The sequence below is a fragment of the Crocodylus porosus genome, unplaced genomic scaffold, assembly GCF_001723895.1.
Source record: "Crocodylus porosus isolate Cpor-Errol unplaced genomic scaffold, CroPor_comp1, whole genome shotgun sequence".
NCBI classification, from domain to species: Eukaryota; Metazoa; Chordata; order Crocodylia; family Crocodylidae; genus Crocodylus; species Crocodylus porosus.
Window position 1 is genome coordinate 12,245,822 of NW_017728909.1, and position 16,130 is coordinate 12,261,951.

The 16,130-nt window shown below is 46.1% G+C and overlaps 1 protein-coding gene across 1 annotated transcript in view; it reads left to right on the top strand.

Annotated features, from left to right (window-relative positions):
- The window catches only part of LOXHD1 (lipoxygenase homology domains 1), a 193,395-nt gene that overhangs the window by 95,220 nt on the left and 82,045 nt on the right, over positions 1-16,130 (top strand). Inside the window, exons 21-27 of the mRNA XM_019531681.1 lie at positions 399-532; positions 1,639-1,787; positions 3,267-3,371; positions 4,130-4,258; positions 5,277-5,441; positions 10,121-10,302; positions 13,873-13,989. Of these exons, the coding sequence (XP_019387226.1) occupies positions 399-532; positions 1,639-1,787; positions 3,267-3,371; positions 4,130-4,258; positions 5,277-5,441; positions 10,121-10,302; positions 13,873-13,989 (981 nt within the window). The remainder of the gene's footprint in view (positions 1-398; positions 533-1,638; positions 1,788-3,266; positions 3,372-4,129; positions 4,259-5,276; positions 5,442-10,120; positions 10,303-13,872; positions 13,990-16,130) is intronic.

Genomic DNA, 16,130 nt, shown 5'->3' on the forward strand with positions numbered 1-16,130 from the left:
GTACCAGCACGGGCATCTGCATACCCCGCTCAGAAACCTCCAGCCTTTGTTGTAGAGGCAAAAGCACTGTTCCCCCACAGAAGGCAGGCAGCAGCATTTACAACCAGTGCCCAGCATCCCTGAAGCATGCGATTATCGGATACTGTCCATATTACAGGAGCTACCTGTATACCCCAACCCTAGGGTGCAAACATGACTACTGCTTGCCAAGCCACAACTGCTTGTCCTGTCCTACCACTCCTGCCGTAAACTTATCCAGGAATAAGATTAGTATTTTAGAGAAAAGCCAGACAGACTTTTCACTTTCCTAGCAGAAATGAGTTCCCTGTCCCGAGCCCTGCCCCCCTCGATACTTGTGTGTGAAACACGCTCATCTCATTCTGCTTATATATTGGCAGGAGGATGTATTCACTATCAAGGCCATTGATCTGGGACCACTGAAGAAAATCCGGATCCGTCACGACAACTCTGGTACAAACCCAAGCTGGTACTTGGAGAGGGTGGAGGCTGTCGATCTCAATGCAAGCACCACGTGAGTTAATTTGTTGCATTCAGTTAACCTGACTGGAAGATGGGATATGGTTTTCTGATCAGAAAAACACAGAGGCTTTAAAGTATGAAAAGGCAGAAGGATGTAACAACTGTAGTTTCATAATCAGCTCAGCCAGTCTGGAGAGTCATCCTGGAAACCTAAAATACTGGTCCTCTCAGCTCGGAGATTAGGGAGTGCTCTAGGATCCTGAGCAAAGGATCCCCGACTCTGTGTGTGGAGCAGGGAGGGGATCTAGAGAGGTCCCTGAAGGATGTATATCAGTTCTGGCTACCATCACCCATACACAGCTCTGCTGAAAAGGTAGCACAGCTCCAGACTGTTTCCTTTTCTGTGACCCCCCCAACATCATGAGAGTGCCTTCGGGAAGCTGCCAAGGTGAGGGACCTTCAACACCCAGCTATTATGGAATCAGGCTGACGGGGAATAACAAAGCTAGAGCTCACCGTGAGGACAAGTCTTCTGTACCGATAGAGCTGGCAAATCCCCCAGGTCACTTGGGATCAGAATGGAGTTCATGGAAGAGTTTGGAAACCAAACCCACCTATTTTATTTCCAGGAGAAGCAACCTCCATTCAGAAAAGTCTGATGGAAGCTCTCCTCCACTTATGGGCCTCTTTCTATGAGCGTTACTTAGAAGCTTGTTGCCCGCTTGTGGCTTGCTATTAACATACAAGGGACAAGTCAGAACTATGAGCCTGATCCAAAGGTGCTGGTCTGGCAAACTCCCACTAATTTCAGAGGGAAATGGCTGAGTAAAACTTGAGTTGCCCGTTGATCATAGCTCTGAGATGCATGCTTAACTATGGGCATGTGAGAAGATCCACGGGCTGCAATGGGGCCAAATATGTCTGGTAGCTTGGTGGGAGGCGGATTATCTCTCTGGTAGCATACCTGCCGCTGAGATGTGAAACCAAGAGGAGTTGGGTAGGAGTGAGAGGTTGGCCTTAGCCAGTGGACCTTAACATCTGAGCTTGAGTGAAGTCCACACTAGCTTCTTCCCTTTGCTAATTGCTGTTCCTCATGCCTGTGAAATGCTCTGAAGAGAAGTCCTGTGTAAGTGCAGGGCACTGCTGTTGTTCTTGTAGGTATTATTTCCCATGCCAGCGGTGGTTGGCAGTGGAGGAAGATGATGGGCAGATTGTGAGGGAACTGGTTCCAGTGGCTGAAGCGTTTGTAAAGAAAGATGTGAGCAGCGAAGACCAGTCTCCTACATCATTGGGCCTGGAGCAGAAAGGTCTGTCTTTTTCTTTAATCTGATAAGTAATTAAAAACAACTCGTCTTATAAATAGTGCAAAGAGCATTAGCAATTAGAGGGTTCATCAGAGCAACAAAAATGCAGCTCCTGGATCAGGTATGAGAAAATAGCAAGGTGTGTACTGGCCTAAGAGGAGTCTGAGACCCCCTCATCTCCCATGCATTTCAATTATCTTGCAGATTGAAGCAATATATTGTAGCCATGTTGTAGCATGGGATAGCAATAGGTGAAGGTTTGATCATGGAGCTGGCCAGGTAGCTAGGAATACCAGCGATTATTGCCATCAAAGTTAGACGCCTACGCTTGTTGGTGCCCTGTTGTATTATTTTTCCGGAACAACCTTGCCTCTGTTGTGTTTGATTTCCAGCACTGATCACTCAATAATGAAGCCAGAAAGCAGGGGTAGATATGTGCCTTACAGGCCAACTAAATAAGATCTAGAGAGAGCACAGGCTTTCATGAACCCACGCTTGCTTTGTCAGGTGCTGTGAAAGGACATGCATAGCTCAGTGAATGAAGGGGAATGTGTAATTTGAACACAAAAGGTGGGAAGGGAGGAGGAAGAAGAGGGGATGAGCGTGAAGATACTGGGAGAGGCAAATAAGAAAATAACAAAGGAGTCACAAAAGTTAATCCAGTTAATAGAATAAGATCCACAGCCCTGGTTTCATATTGTGAGTCTAACTTTAGGGGCTCAGTCTTGAAAATACTGGCCTTGAACTTTGTAGTTTGGGGAACTCTAGGTATTCCCATACTTTGCACGAGCTTTGCTGTAGTGTTCAGGTGCTGGTGCTAGTGCTGGGAAAGACACTAAGGATGATACTGAGAAGGGCTAGTGTGCGTGTGTGTTCATGTGTGTGTGTTTGTACATGCATGCACACACAAAAATGTAAGCTCCACTGTTCACATCTGTTTTATACATGTGAGAACATGCATATACATGCACCCAATGGTGCTATCAGAAAAAAAGAATAAAGTGTTTTAGTCTGCAGCAAGAAGCAGTAACTGGGACTCCCAGGGTGCATCTACACATGCTGATTTAATGCATCTCAAAAAACTGTGATCTTTAGCTAATGCACATTAAAATAAGCTAATGCATCTTTTTCTAGTATCTCACAATGGAGGTACTTGGTTTAATGTGCATTATCTAAATCTCATCAATGAACGTCTAGATGTGCCCCCACAAAGCTAATAGGAAGTCTGAGCATCTCTCTTCTATAGAGATGAAGAAAGCTTTAGTGAATGACAGAGCAGTAGAGGATCATACTTCCCAACAGTCCTGTTTCACCCCAGTAAGCATCATTGCAAATAACAGGAATTACTCTCAGAGCTTTCTCAGTATGAAGAAGGGCAGAGAGGAAGCCCAACAAATCATTTGTGCAACGAAACAAGAAAAGCAGTAGAATTAATAGCTGCTCAGAGTTCACACCCTCAAATCAAAATATGCTGTTTGACAGCTAAATCGACGACGTATATTGTGAGAGTCAGAACCGGGGACAGGAAGCATTCTGGGACAGATGCCAATGTCTTCATAATACTCTATGGGACAAAAGATGACACAGGTGAGAACCAAGTACAGCTGCTTTATGATTGAAAGATGTGTGATCCTCACTGTTGATATAATCCGCTGCAATGATTGACAGTTTTCTTTTGTTTTTCTCAGTACCGTATCTATTCTTATATGATTTCACATTTGCGCTGAAAACCTGTTGCTCATCAGAACACATAGGAGGGTAATTTTTTTCAGTGCTTTTTAAAAATGAATATTAAGGAACAGACCCTCAATTGCCATCCATCTGTGTAGTCCATTAGAAGTCTGCTCCTTTACACTAGAAACAGAGTCGTTGACAGCAGAGATTAGACTGCAGCCCCACAACAGAGCACACGGGGTTGCCTTGCAATGAGACGTCCGCCCACTCTACAAACCCAGCTCTTCCTCAGGAGCGTGGATGTCACAGAACACATTTGATCTGTTGACAAGACAACTGTGTTGGGGCTGACTATGTGTGTAGTGATTTATAGCATTTGCGAATGAGACAAGCAAGAAGCACGTAGGGCCAGTTGCCTTATGGATCCAAAGCACAACTTCCACAGCCCCAGGGCTGCAGTATTGATGGCACCTCTATGAAGAGTGACATGACTTGTCTGAGGGTTTTTGACATAGGTAGGAGTTTTGAGTGAGAGGATGGATTTGAACACAACTCTCAAGCTGTAAAAGGCTGTTATTGCTATTTTAGATATGTCCCTTACTGCCCTGTTGACCATCCCAAACGATTGGTTTTTATCAACCAGCCAATGACTCTATGTTTAAATAAAACAGGAATAATGAGCCTCAAGGCCTCAAAGACTTACAAGAACAAATTTGAGCGAGGGCAGATTGATGAGTTTACACTGGAAGCTGTGGACCTTGGACAGTTGAAGAAAATAAAGATTGGCCATGACAATAAAGGTAGGGCGGGATGGCATGCTACAGCTTTTCTTGCTCCACCAGGTGCTTGTATTTGAAAATATTCATGCGCTAATTGTTACCACCCTTGACATTATACTCATCATGTGTCTGGTGCTTTAGGAACAGACCGACAGATTCCTGCCCCGGGAAGCCTAGGATTTGAGTTAGATATAGTACCTCAATGGAGGGCACGCAAGGTGAAAGTTGTTTATGAGGTTTTCAGCACCGCAGCTTTTAAAGGGATTGTATAAAGCAGAAGGAGGGAAGAGAGATCTTAAATACTTCTGGCTGAAAGGGAAGGTACTGATCCAGCATTCAATATTGTAGGCACCTTCCGTTACATAATCAGGACATATGCTTTTGGTGGATAAGCTTTCAAATGATCTGATTCCAAGTGGGATCTCTAGATAATAAAATGCAGGTCTGGCATTCAGACAAATAACCTGGGTTTTCAAGAGAGGCTAGTTGATCTGACCACCCGGTTAAATAGTCAAAAATTGAGATACCTAAAACTACTAGTCGCTTTTGTGAATTTTGGTCTAAGACTCTGGCAAAAGAGCTCAGGGTAAGAGAGAGAGTCTAGAAGTCAGAACATGGTGCTGCCTGTCTAAGGGGATCCCCCCGTGCTCTGACCATGGTCCTTTCTTTACAGTGAGGGTTGCCAAACTATGGAATAAGCTTCCAAGGGAGATGGTGCTGTCCCCTTCCTTGGAGGTATTTAAAAGGAGATTGGACAGACACCTGGCTGGGCTCATCTGATCCCAGCACTCATTCCTGCCCAGGGCAGGGGGTCAGACTCGGTGATCTAATAGGTCCCTTCCAACCCTACCAACTATGAAACTATAAGTGCCTCTGAACTTTGGGAAAGTCAGCAGTTGGTACCTTGATTGGTATAACTCCCCATCTGTAAAAGGCGATAACCCTTATTTCACAGAGACTTTGAAGAGGATAATTAATTTGTGATTGGCTGCAAAGCTCTTTGCTGGTGGTATGCATTATTCACAATAATTGCCTGTAGGTAACTGCACTGGATGGTTTCTGGAATGGGTGGAAATCGATGCCCCATCGCTTGGAAAATGCCTGATGTTCCCTAGTGGTCGCTGGCTGGATAAACTGGAGGACGATGGACTCACTGAGAGAATTATCTTCCCTGCACCGCTACAGACGAGGGAATATGTGCCGTGTACGTAGAGGGCTGATTCTCTTATGTCTTCTGGGTCCTGCTTTGTTTGTTTTTGCAGGGTGGCGAGCCATTTTGCCAATAAGATTCAGTGCTCACTTAATAAGAGGACAGTTGGAAGCCATCTGCATTTATCTGGATGGGGAAAACCCTTCCTCCTCTGTCCATGAGCCCTTCAAAGTTTCTTCTTTGTCTTTAACTTTCTTTAGGGGGCTGTCCATTCCCAAGTCAAACAGCTAAGTGGCTAAGGGAGTCCCTAAGAGCTAGCCAAAAGGATGCCCAAAGCACTGGGGTGTATCTGAAGTTGTACCTTCTCCTGAAGTAAGGCCTCACGTGACACTTCTCCATCCTCTTGGATCCAGAGTGCAGAATGCACTTCTGAGGGCATGCAGTGATGGTGGTGCTATTGCCTTTGCTTTGCATAGTAGGATGTGGACACATGTAACGACGCAAATATTTCCAAGGGCCAGCTGCATGCACACACAAGCCATTCTGAAATACACTAAAAGTGGCCAAAACACCCCAGAATAGCACGGCTTGAAATGCAATGTTTATTCTGGAGTTTCTCTTCTGGTTATGTCTAAGTGGGAGGGTGGACAACCTGCCTGCTGTCCAGCTTCTGGTTCCTGCTCTAGGTCCTAGGGCTCTGCCAGGTCCACACTAGCAACCCCTCAGGTCCTGCTGGCACCGCTGCCCCCAAAGCTGGGCTTGCCCGTCGCACACTACTCCCAACCGCCAGGGTCCCTGCGGCACTGGAGCTGGGCCCTTCTTCTCCAGTCCTCTCACCTCTCAGCTGTGCTGAAAGGGGGAATGGAGAGGCAGAGGGATTGGAGCGGGAGTGTCAGGGTCCTGTGGAGGCCGTGCTCCCTTAGCTGCATCTAGGCCACTGTGCAGGCAAGAATTCAAGTCTCAGCTGGGAGAGGCAATCCTGGATGACAGTCTGCGCTCTCCGGACTATTTCTGGGATTTTTTAATCTAATGACTACTGAATATGAAGAGCACAAGCAGTCCTGGGCTTGTGACCTGTGCACTCTTGGCAGCCCTGTGGCCCAGCTGCTTTAGAGGGGTGGAGGGAACCCAGCCCAGGCTCTTCTAGACCAGTGGGGCCAACTTTCTGGGCAGGTGTGCCACAAATTAAGCCCTGCACCTCTCCAGGTGCCACTCCCCTTCCCCTGCCTGATCTCTGCTTTCTTCTCCCTGCCCTATCTGCCGCTGTGCTGCCTTCCCCTTCCCCTCTGCCACATCCTGCACAGAGGCTACCTGTGCCACTTGTGGCATGTGTCTCGCATGTTGGCCACCCCTGTTTTAGAGCCTGGGGATTAAAGTGCTCTCTTGGGATGTAGGAAATGTGAGTTTGAATTCCCTCAAGCTGAGGTGGGCCAAGGACACAGATCTCCTACTTCCTGACCAAGTACTACCAGGGTATTCTGTAAAAGGTCAGTGACACCCACAGTGACTGAAGCACCTACGTTCAGCTGAAGTCCCATTTAGGTGATTTATTTACCAGTCCCGGTGTCTCAATTCTCAATTTTTATAAAAAGGACAATAGCACTTTCCTTCCTCACAGGACTGTTGGGACGAGGTATATATTAAAGGTAGTGAGGTGCTCAGAGCATGGTGAGGAACCATGTAGCTACCATCGATCCTTCCTACAGTCCCTCCCTGTGTCTGCAGATGATACAGGGCTTCATGCCAAGAGGCTCTCCCTTGGGCTATCTTCTGCTTCTCACCCTCTTGTCTGCAAGCCATCCAGCCTTCAGCAGCTAAAATACCTTATTTTCTTGCATATGACATGCCCCAGAATGTAATACCTACCTTGTTTTTGAAAGTCAGACTGAAAAAAAAAAAGATCATTCCTTGCAGGAAGTAACTGAGTAGCAGCAATGAAGGGACCGGGCCTGATCATTGTTCTGCTATATGTGGATCTCTGAAGATTTTGCTTTTGCTTGATAAGTGGCAGGACCCCTTCTTACTGTATTTCTCGTATTATATGCAGTCCAGTTTTCTGCAGCTGGCTTTTGGCAAAAAAGGTGCATGTTGTATGCAGGAATATATGTTGATCTTCCTATTCTAATGCCATCCTCTTCATGCCACCATCTCCACTGCTTTGGCCATCCCTCACTTGCATTTTCCCAGTAAAACACGGGGATGCTCCTTGCCTGCCGCCATCTCCTGCTTACTCAGTGTGTTGCAAGGGAGCTGACCCTGCATTTGGAAGAATAAATATGGAGACAGGTGAGGTGCACTTGCAGTGCCTGTCCTCCACTGAAGTCACTCACAGGGCATAGCTGTGTAGCCCTTATGCCTGCCCTCCACATGGGAATGAATGTTGTGCACAAAACCTTGCATTTGCTTTCCACACTGGTTTCCCAGTGTTTTTCAGGTGTGGCATTGAAGCCTTGATGCATAAGTTGCTTATATTGTTCATTAAATGCTCTAGTGTATTACATGACATAAGGGCTTGTGGAATGCCGTGCCTTTATGTGCAATGTATACAGAGCTAATCTGTGTCAGCAGCCTTTATGCAGCGTCTCGAACCAGCAATCAGGTCCACCTGGCAGAAGTGTTGCACATTGCTAAAACTAAGCCCAGGCAGCACCCCACTTAAATGCACCCATTGTGCTCTTAACAATATTCTAGCTTCCCAGCCATTAACCCAGCAATTTTAATTTGCCAGAGGTGACTGAAATGAGCTGATCTGTTTTCATGACGGCTTATGCCAAAATTATTTCACAAAGCATGGACGACAAAAACAGGCCATCGTTATGCCAATTAAAATCATGCCTGTGGGTATACAACTTTAAAAGTGCCATGTAAATGAAAGGGGAGTCTGACAGCTGAAAGTTGGGCTGCTTGTGACCTTGTTACAGCGCTGCTTTGCTGATTCAGTTCGAAGCTGATGTTAATAGTCAGGTAACAAGAACAAGCATAGTGAACTCGAGCAGAGCAAATCATTTTTAATTCAGAACACACAGCTTGTGATTTTTTTTTTGTTTTGTTTGGGGTTTTTTTGTCTTCGGGATTTTTTTTTCAACATATGGCAGGAAACTATTTCAGTTTACATGCAGCACAAGGGAACAGATTTCATTGGCTCTGTCAACAAGAATATCAAGTAGCTTTGGGCTGTCTGTCTAGAAAAAAAGAATTCTTCATCTCTATTCTCCAGAGATCTGTGTTTAGAAAGCTTAGACATTTAATGAATGATTATCTCTGATATGCCTAATCACAGTTACTCCAGTGCTAACAGAAATGATGCAAGAAACAGTCCATCTGTTCTGAACAAAAACGCTGAGCTCAACCTGAGTAATAAAGAGCAGCAACAAATGTTGGAACGGCTTCACGGTGGGAGAGCCGAGGAGTAGGAGCAGATAAGAAGAAGGGGAAGGAATGGTTGAAATGGGACTTGTTGCATATAGGGCAGGTAAAGAGAAGAATGTGACAGTGATGACAGCCAAGGGACAGATGAAATGATGGGCCAAATTTTTGCTGAGAGTGGAGTGTGAGAGTCCAGACACTGTCTCCCCATAGAGCTCAAGGAAGGCCTTACGGCAGTTGAAACCAATAATAATGATAATGCAATAATGCACAGCTCTTACCTGGCCGTTTTCATCCGTACTTCTCAGAAACATGGCATGAAAGAGAACAGGTTTCATGTGGAAGCTGAGGCACTGGGAGGGAAGAGACTTGCCAAAGTCATATACCGGTTCAGTGGCACAGCCAAGAATAAAATCCAGGTCTCTGGAGTTGCAGTCTAGCCCTTTATCCTTGGGATCAGTCCCCCTTGAGGTCACTGAGAAAGTGGAAAGGAGACTCATGGGACAGAGAAGAGATGTAGACAACAGGGAGTTAGAGGAACAGGCAGGCTAAGGGAACAGCAATGAGGTAGAAGGACCCTAGAAGGATTAAAAGGCCTAGCTCATCACTGCCCTGCACCTTGTTCAGGCATACACCACTTGGGTTTGGTAGCATTTTGCACCCACTTGCTCTGGTAGAAATGTGCATGGGCTGCAAAGAGTCCTGGCACCAGAGACCCCTCAGTGGAAGAAGGAGATAGGCCAAGCTTCAATAAGTTTGCAAAGCAGATATTTCTCTCACTTTCGGACTCCTGCGACGAAGTGCCATGAGCCAGATGCCGACATCAGTCTGATCTCAGATTCCAAGGAAGAGTGGTACTGTTGGCTTCACTCTTTGACATAGTGCCTCTCCAGAGCTCTCCCAATAGAACTGAATTGGAATCTGGCCCGACAACATGCAATATAATGTAACAATTAGCTGTTTATGGCTTCCACGTGTCGAATGCCTAACAATTCTCTTTAACTTTAACATTGCTAGTCTAGGTGTGATTTTTTTGCCTGCTAAAAGAGTTGTAGGTTTTTGCAGCCTTCTAGACCAGGGGTGGCCAACCTGCGGCTCTGGAGCCACACGCAGCTCTTCAGAAGTTAATATGCGTCTCCTTGAATCTTTGCACAAGCACACAGTGCTCAGCATCCAAATGGCTCCAAATACTCGTTGACAGAGCCAATGAAATCCAATTGGAAGCTGGTCACTGCGCGCTTGTGCAAAGATTCAAGGAGATGAATATTAACTCCTGAAGACCTGCGTGTGGCCCCGGAGCCACAGGTTGGCCACTCCTGGTCTAGACATTTGCTCACAGTTACTTGTTTTTAATTTGCTTGACTTAGTTGTCCCTTACGAGATCACAGTATACACCAGTGACATCTTTGGAGCTGGCACTGATGCCGATGTCTTCATTGTTCTGTATGGAAATACCGGGATCTCTACTCGACAGAAGTCCCTGTGCCTGAACAAGAGGGAGCGAAAGATGTACTTTGAGAGGAACTCAGTGAACCAGTTCATTGTGGAGGTAAAATCCAAGATGTTTGCTGTTTTTCTGGAGCGATAATTTAGGGAATATTGCAGGGTTGTTACGAAGATCAATACATTTAAAAGACTGTGCATATGATGTTCATATACAATAATAGGGCCCACGTGATTGTCTAAAACAGACCATGACCTACGTTACCGATTGTGGTAAGCACTCATCTCATGGAGAAGCATTACAGAAACAAATGTGTGCTGCCCTGTTGTCATAACCCTTTTTGGAAAAGTCCTTTTTTATTTTGATCTGTTTTAGATGTGTGCTACACTACATTGATTCTCACATGAATCAATAGCTTCTCAGAAAGCCTAAGGGCTCTGAGACTGCATAGCTGAAGATATTAGGAATGGGACAGGAAGGTTTTCATCCTAGGGTGCCAGTTCTCATTCAGCCACAATTAGTTGTTACCAGCAAAGCGGATCATGAGGTCTCTTGCGTTAAGCACTGGCACATGCAAGTGGGCAGCAGTGGAATGGACATGCAGTCTTACCCCTCTTAGCTGATCCTTCCAGGTTAGGGTGAAGATATGAGGGCAGGACAATGTGTAGAAGTTTGCACTTACGCCATTTCCCGAGACACATCTGTTCTTTGGATAAAGAAAGGACTTTGGTCTTCAGGAAAGTCATCCAGCACTTGTTTATGGTTAAAATGTCTTTACTGCTCTCTGATACACCAAGGCTGCTGTGTATCTAGGATGGATAGTCTAAACCAGTGGTGCTCAACCTTTTTGCCTTGTGGGCCCAATAGGCAGTGCCCAGTACATCTGGAAGTCCCATCCAGCTGTGCTAGCAGGAGGAGAGGGGGGAGGTAGGCAGGCAGCTCTGCCCCATGGCGGGGAAAGGGGCTTGGCCCAGCCCTGTTGGGGGAGGAGGCATGGCCTGGCCCTAACCCACCGCGTGGGGCTTAGTGTTTGGGAATTTGGCAGTGTGGGAGGGTGTCAGTATTACTCGCTGCTTCCCCCCTGCTGCCAAATTTCCCGAGCCCTGGGGAGCCCCATAGGCTGGATACCATTGACTCCACAGGGTGCATTTGGTCTATGGGCTGGAGCTTGAGTACCCGGGGTCTAAACCTTTGTTGTATCATCATGGCCTCATTATTATCAGTCTCTTCCCCTGTCCATTTGGACCTAGGGACTATTATTACCTTATTATAGGGTATATGATTTTTTAATAGGATCAAGTTTTCAAAGAACTTCATTACCTTATTATAGGATATATGATTTTTTTAAATAGATTGGACTTAGTTTTTAAAAGACCTCATTACATTGTTCCCGAAGTACTTGCAGACACATACTTTTAGTGAATCAAGGAATATATTCATGCAGGTAGATCAGCTAATTATGTATCCAGTTCTGCATTTACATAAGCAATACTGGATTTAGCAGTTCCTGTTCCCACTGTGTCCAGTACAGTCTGAGCTTATATACGTGCAAATACTTCAGGCACAAGATGAAGAGGTCTTGCTCTGGCTCTCTGGTATACTATTTGATATCTTCATCCCCAGGATATAATACAGAGACTGACAGTCCAGCATGTCATATCACCTTTTAAATAATGGACCTCAAATCCTGGAATGAGGCAGGCAAAGTATTGTCTGTCCCAGATGTTCTCCTGGGTCTCTCCTGAGACCGAAAAGATTCACAGCGTGACAGATTAAGAAACCAGAATAGAACTGACCTTTGTTGGGATTTGTTCCTAACACCCTTTGCCATTTAACTACTGTGTACACAACTAGAATAGGGTATTATTTTATTTTTCTTGTCCTTCTAATTGGTTTGTCCCTGTGGAAGAACCACAAACATCCGTGGTTTTCTCAGCTGAAGCAAATGAAAATGTGGTTTGATCTGTGGATTTGCAGCAGCAAATTAACTGGCCTCCAAAATTTAATTTGTTCTTGATCAGGTCCTCTTCCAGGGGGAGAGCAGCAAAGAGCTCAAATATATTCTTTTATCACCTACTTGTGAGGAGCCATAATTCGAAGCTCAATAGACCTTAAAAGTAATTCTGGGATTTTAGAAAATAAAAAGCGGAGAATTGCTTTTTTGTTCTAACGTTTTTATTGTTGGCGCTGTTTTGTATTCTGCGAAAAGCACGGAAGAAAATGCTGTCAGCTGAGGTTTTGAGTGGTGGTTTCTCAAAGATGCCTATAGACTGCAGTAAACACATTTTTTTTTACTTTAACATCCCTCTTTACAGTCATGTGACACTTTCTTACTGTGTCACACACCTGACTTGAGGAGGATTATTCAGGCTGGGCAGAGAAGAAATTGCATCATCTTCCTTTATATCCAAATATACAAGTGCATGCATGAGCATGGACAAGGGCATGCATTTTGGGGTGAATTTAGATGATTTTAATGCTCAGGCTAGTGAGAAAGTGACAGTCTTGTTTATATAGGGGTGAGAGAGAATGCTTGCTAACCCCATGCCATTAGCACAAGGAGTGGGCAACAAGGGCACCAACCCCTAGGCGCTTACTTAGAGGGGGTGCGAGACCCAACCTCTGCTGCCAGGGTGCAGACCCTAGTAGTTACACCTTGGCCCCATCCTGTTGGGACCCTGAACCACAAGATGCAAGAGAAGCTGGATGCTTTGCAGGGTTAGGTTCCTTACTCTCCTGTGAGTATGAGGGTTTGTGATGTGTCCCGAGGTATTTCTAAGTGCATCCAACAGCTGAATGGCATTGCTGAGGCACTCCAGCGGTTTGCTGCCCCTTCGATTTCAAAGAGCTCTGCTTCTCTGCTGATGAGCTCCAGCTGAGTGGAGAAACAGCTCAGTTTGTGAAGGCAAAGCACTGGTGAAGCTGGCCTATCCCACTTGAGAAGCAGGCCTTAGATCCTCTGGTTTCAAAGGCTGGCCTTCATGTACTAGCTGGCACCAAAGTAACCTAGACACGTGAATCCAGCCCAGTTTCATTATTTGAGTGCAAGCCATTCTTTTGGAATATAAGTGGCTTAGATGACATCCAGAAAGTGAGAACCACAGATAAGTGGCCACTTCTTAAGATGTTGCTTTGTGCGACTTGCTCGGAGCGGCGCTTGGTTTCTGTGGTAAAGCAAAAATGAAAGCACGCATTTCCCAGCTCTTCATCTTGTGCTTTAAGCTCAAAACCATCCCTCCCCTTTTTATAATTGTGTATCAACAGTCTAGCACAAAGCTGGTAAAAATAATTCCAGCTCCGGTAACCTTGCAACTTCTGTGGAGAAACTCAGCTTTCATTGCCATGGAGAAGTGTAAAGAAATGCAATTGAGAGCAACTCAGCACATGGACTTTTGAAGCCACATCAGTGAATCTGTTGCCTAAACTGAAATGATTCTTTTTGGTGCATTTCCGTTCATATTTCAGACCAGACATGGGGGGTGGAGCCCTGTCTTCCAAAGACGTGGACCAAGAGCTTTGTTAATATTTGCCCCGTGGGAACTTTAAGCAAAGTAGAAATGGGAAATTTGCTACCGAATTGGTGCCTTTAGACTGCAGCTATAAAACAGTTGAGGCCAACCCCAATTCCTCGTATAACTTTTGTTTCCCCTATTGCTGTGACTTTTGTTTCTGCAGCTGGAGGATGTTGGCGACTTTATCGAGAAGATACGGATAGGGCACAATGGCGCTGGGATTAATCCCGGCTGGCATTTAGATCGGGTGGATATTCGGAGACTTCTGCCGAACGGAAAGGTAGGCATTGATTCGTTACATTTGGTAGCACATTTCTTCTGGCAGCTGCTCCTGCTTTCCAAGATAGAGCTTCGATGGCCAAAGCGGGATTAAGAGTGAAAAATGGCTCCCTGAAGAACAGTGCTGGCTAATGAAAGAGCTGGAGCTTGGGGAACCTGAGGACATTGGGTTTTGGTCTTCAAATGTTGGTTTTAAAACACTGCAGGTATAAGAATCCCGTTCTCTATAGTGCAAAGCTAAGAGTTTACAGCAGAGCATTTTCAGACCGAAGCCGTGTTTATTCAATAAATTTGCTGTGCTGGCAGCAGCACCAACAAGCATGCTGGACAGCTCAAGGCGGGCTATCCCTCCCTACCTCTAAACCAACAGTGTAGCCATGTCTGCCCAGGTGCTGTAATGAACCCGGTGGAGAGGCTAATTGGTTCTGTTGCTCAGGGTGCTAATTAGTTCAACCCAGGCACAACACAGGCACCCCCTGCTTGGTGCAATGCAGTGTGCTTAAGGGTGCTGGAGCTGGAGCTCGTACGTACACCCTCCACACCAGATGCCATTTAGACCAGTGACTCTCAGCCAGAGTACCATGAGGCCCTTTCAAGGGTGCCGCAGTGTGTCACACAGAGTTAGCACTGTTAGGTGTGCACACATGCTTCACGAGATAAACCCAGAGAGATTTCAAATAGGAATCCACAGTGGTAAAGACATTCGGCCCTGCTGTGGCCTTTCTGAGGTCTTTTCAATGAAAGAACTGCTCTATTCTTTTTCTGTAGTTAAAAAAATAAGTGGAAACTAAGAAGTGGAATTTCTGGGGAGTGTCTTGAGCCTAACGAGGGGAGTCTTGAGCCTAAGATGCTTGAGAACCACCAGTCTAGACATCGCTTAAGGTTCACAACAGATTGATGGAGTCAGTCGTGCATTGGATGAATTGCTTTTGTCTTCTGACTTCAGAATCTCCTCTCCATACGTGCAATAAAGATCTCATGGTTATTTTTGTAAGAGAAGATATTTCCCAAGGAATCTTGGCAAAACGTGCCCTTCCAACAGTGCTGTGCAATGCATGCTAATTGCTGACCAGCTGGCGACTCTCTCCCATCAAAGTGGGCTGTTTTTCAGCGTGGAGAAGTGACTCTTCTCTGTTCAGCTTGGCTGTATCTGTACAGTAAACTTGCAGTCCCTGGAATCACTGCCCTCAAGCACGCTGCCCTGCTCTGGGTGAGCTGCTTCCTAAGCTGGAAGTAGGGTAGCCATCGACATGCGTCACTTGGGGCAGGCTAGTTAGCATCACAGAGTGATGGAAACAGTTAGACTGCCCCAGGGCTAATTAACCTGCCCAATGGGGATGCAGCTACATTGCTCCCAGCTCAGGAGACAGCCTTCCTACAACTGCTCAGAGCGCTTGAAGGAGAGGCCCCAGAACCGGTAAGTTTAAAGTATGGCCTTAGCTCAGGGGTGGGCAAAATGCGGCCCGGGGCCAGGCCATTCCATCCAGCCTTCTGGGCCCCTAAAATATTTAGAAAATTAATATTAATCTGTCCCTGGCTGCCTGTCATGCGGCCCTCGATGGCTTGCCGAAACTCAGTAAGTGGCCCTCTGCCCAAAATAATTGCCCGCCCCTGCCCTAGCTTCTGTTGGAGCATAGGGACTATTACTGAGCTGCAAAGGCCAGGGGAGCATTCCCTACGGTGCAGGCTTAGTACAGGCCCACCACAATCAGTCCTGCTTAGCCGCCTCATATGGAGCATCTCAGGAGGGATTCATCACACAGAGGAGCACAGTGGAAACTGCAGGGTGTTCTGGGCTCTGAATCAACCCACTGGCTGTGCTGCATATTTGAGCAGACATCCAAGCTACCTAATTTATGCTAGGAGGCAGCCCCAGATCTCAAAAACCCGCTATACCTAGGCTGCTTCCTTTCAAGTGCCCCTTCTGTCTGGAGAACATTTCGGTTTTGACCCAATGTACTCTGGGGCCAGGCAGCAACTTCTCACCAGTGAATGACCTACCCTGGGAGATGGCAATGGGGTGTGACAGCTATACAGGGAACAGAGATGTGTGAATCGGGAAAATACACCTGCGTGACCCTAAAAGGAGTGGGTTCTTAGACTAGATTTACAGGTGAACAAAACCGAGGAAATATGGTGGTA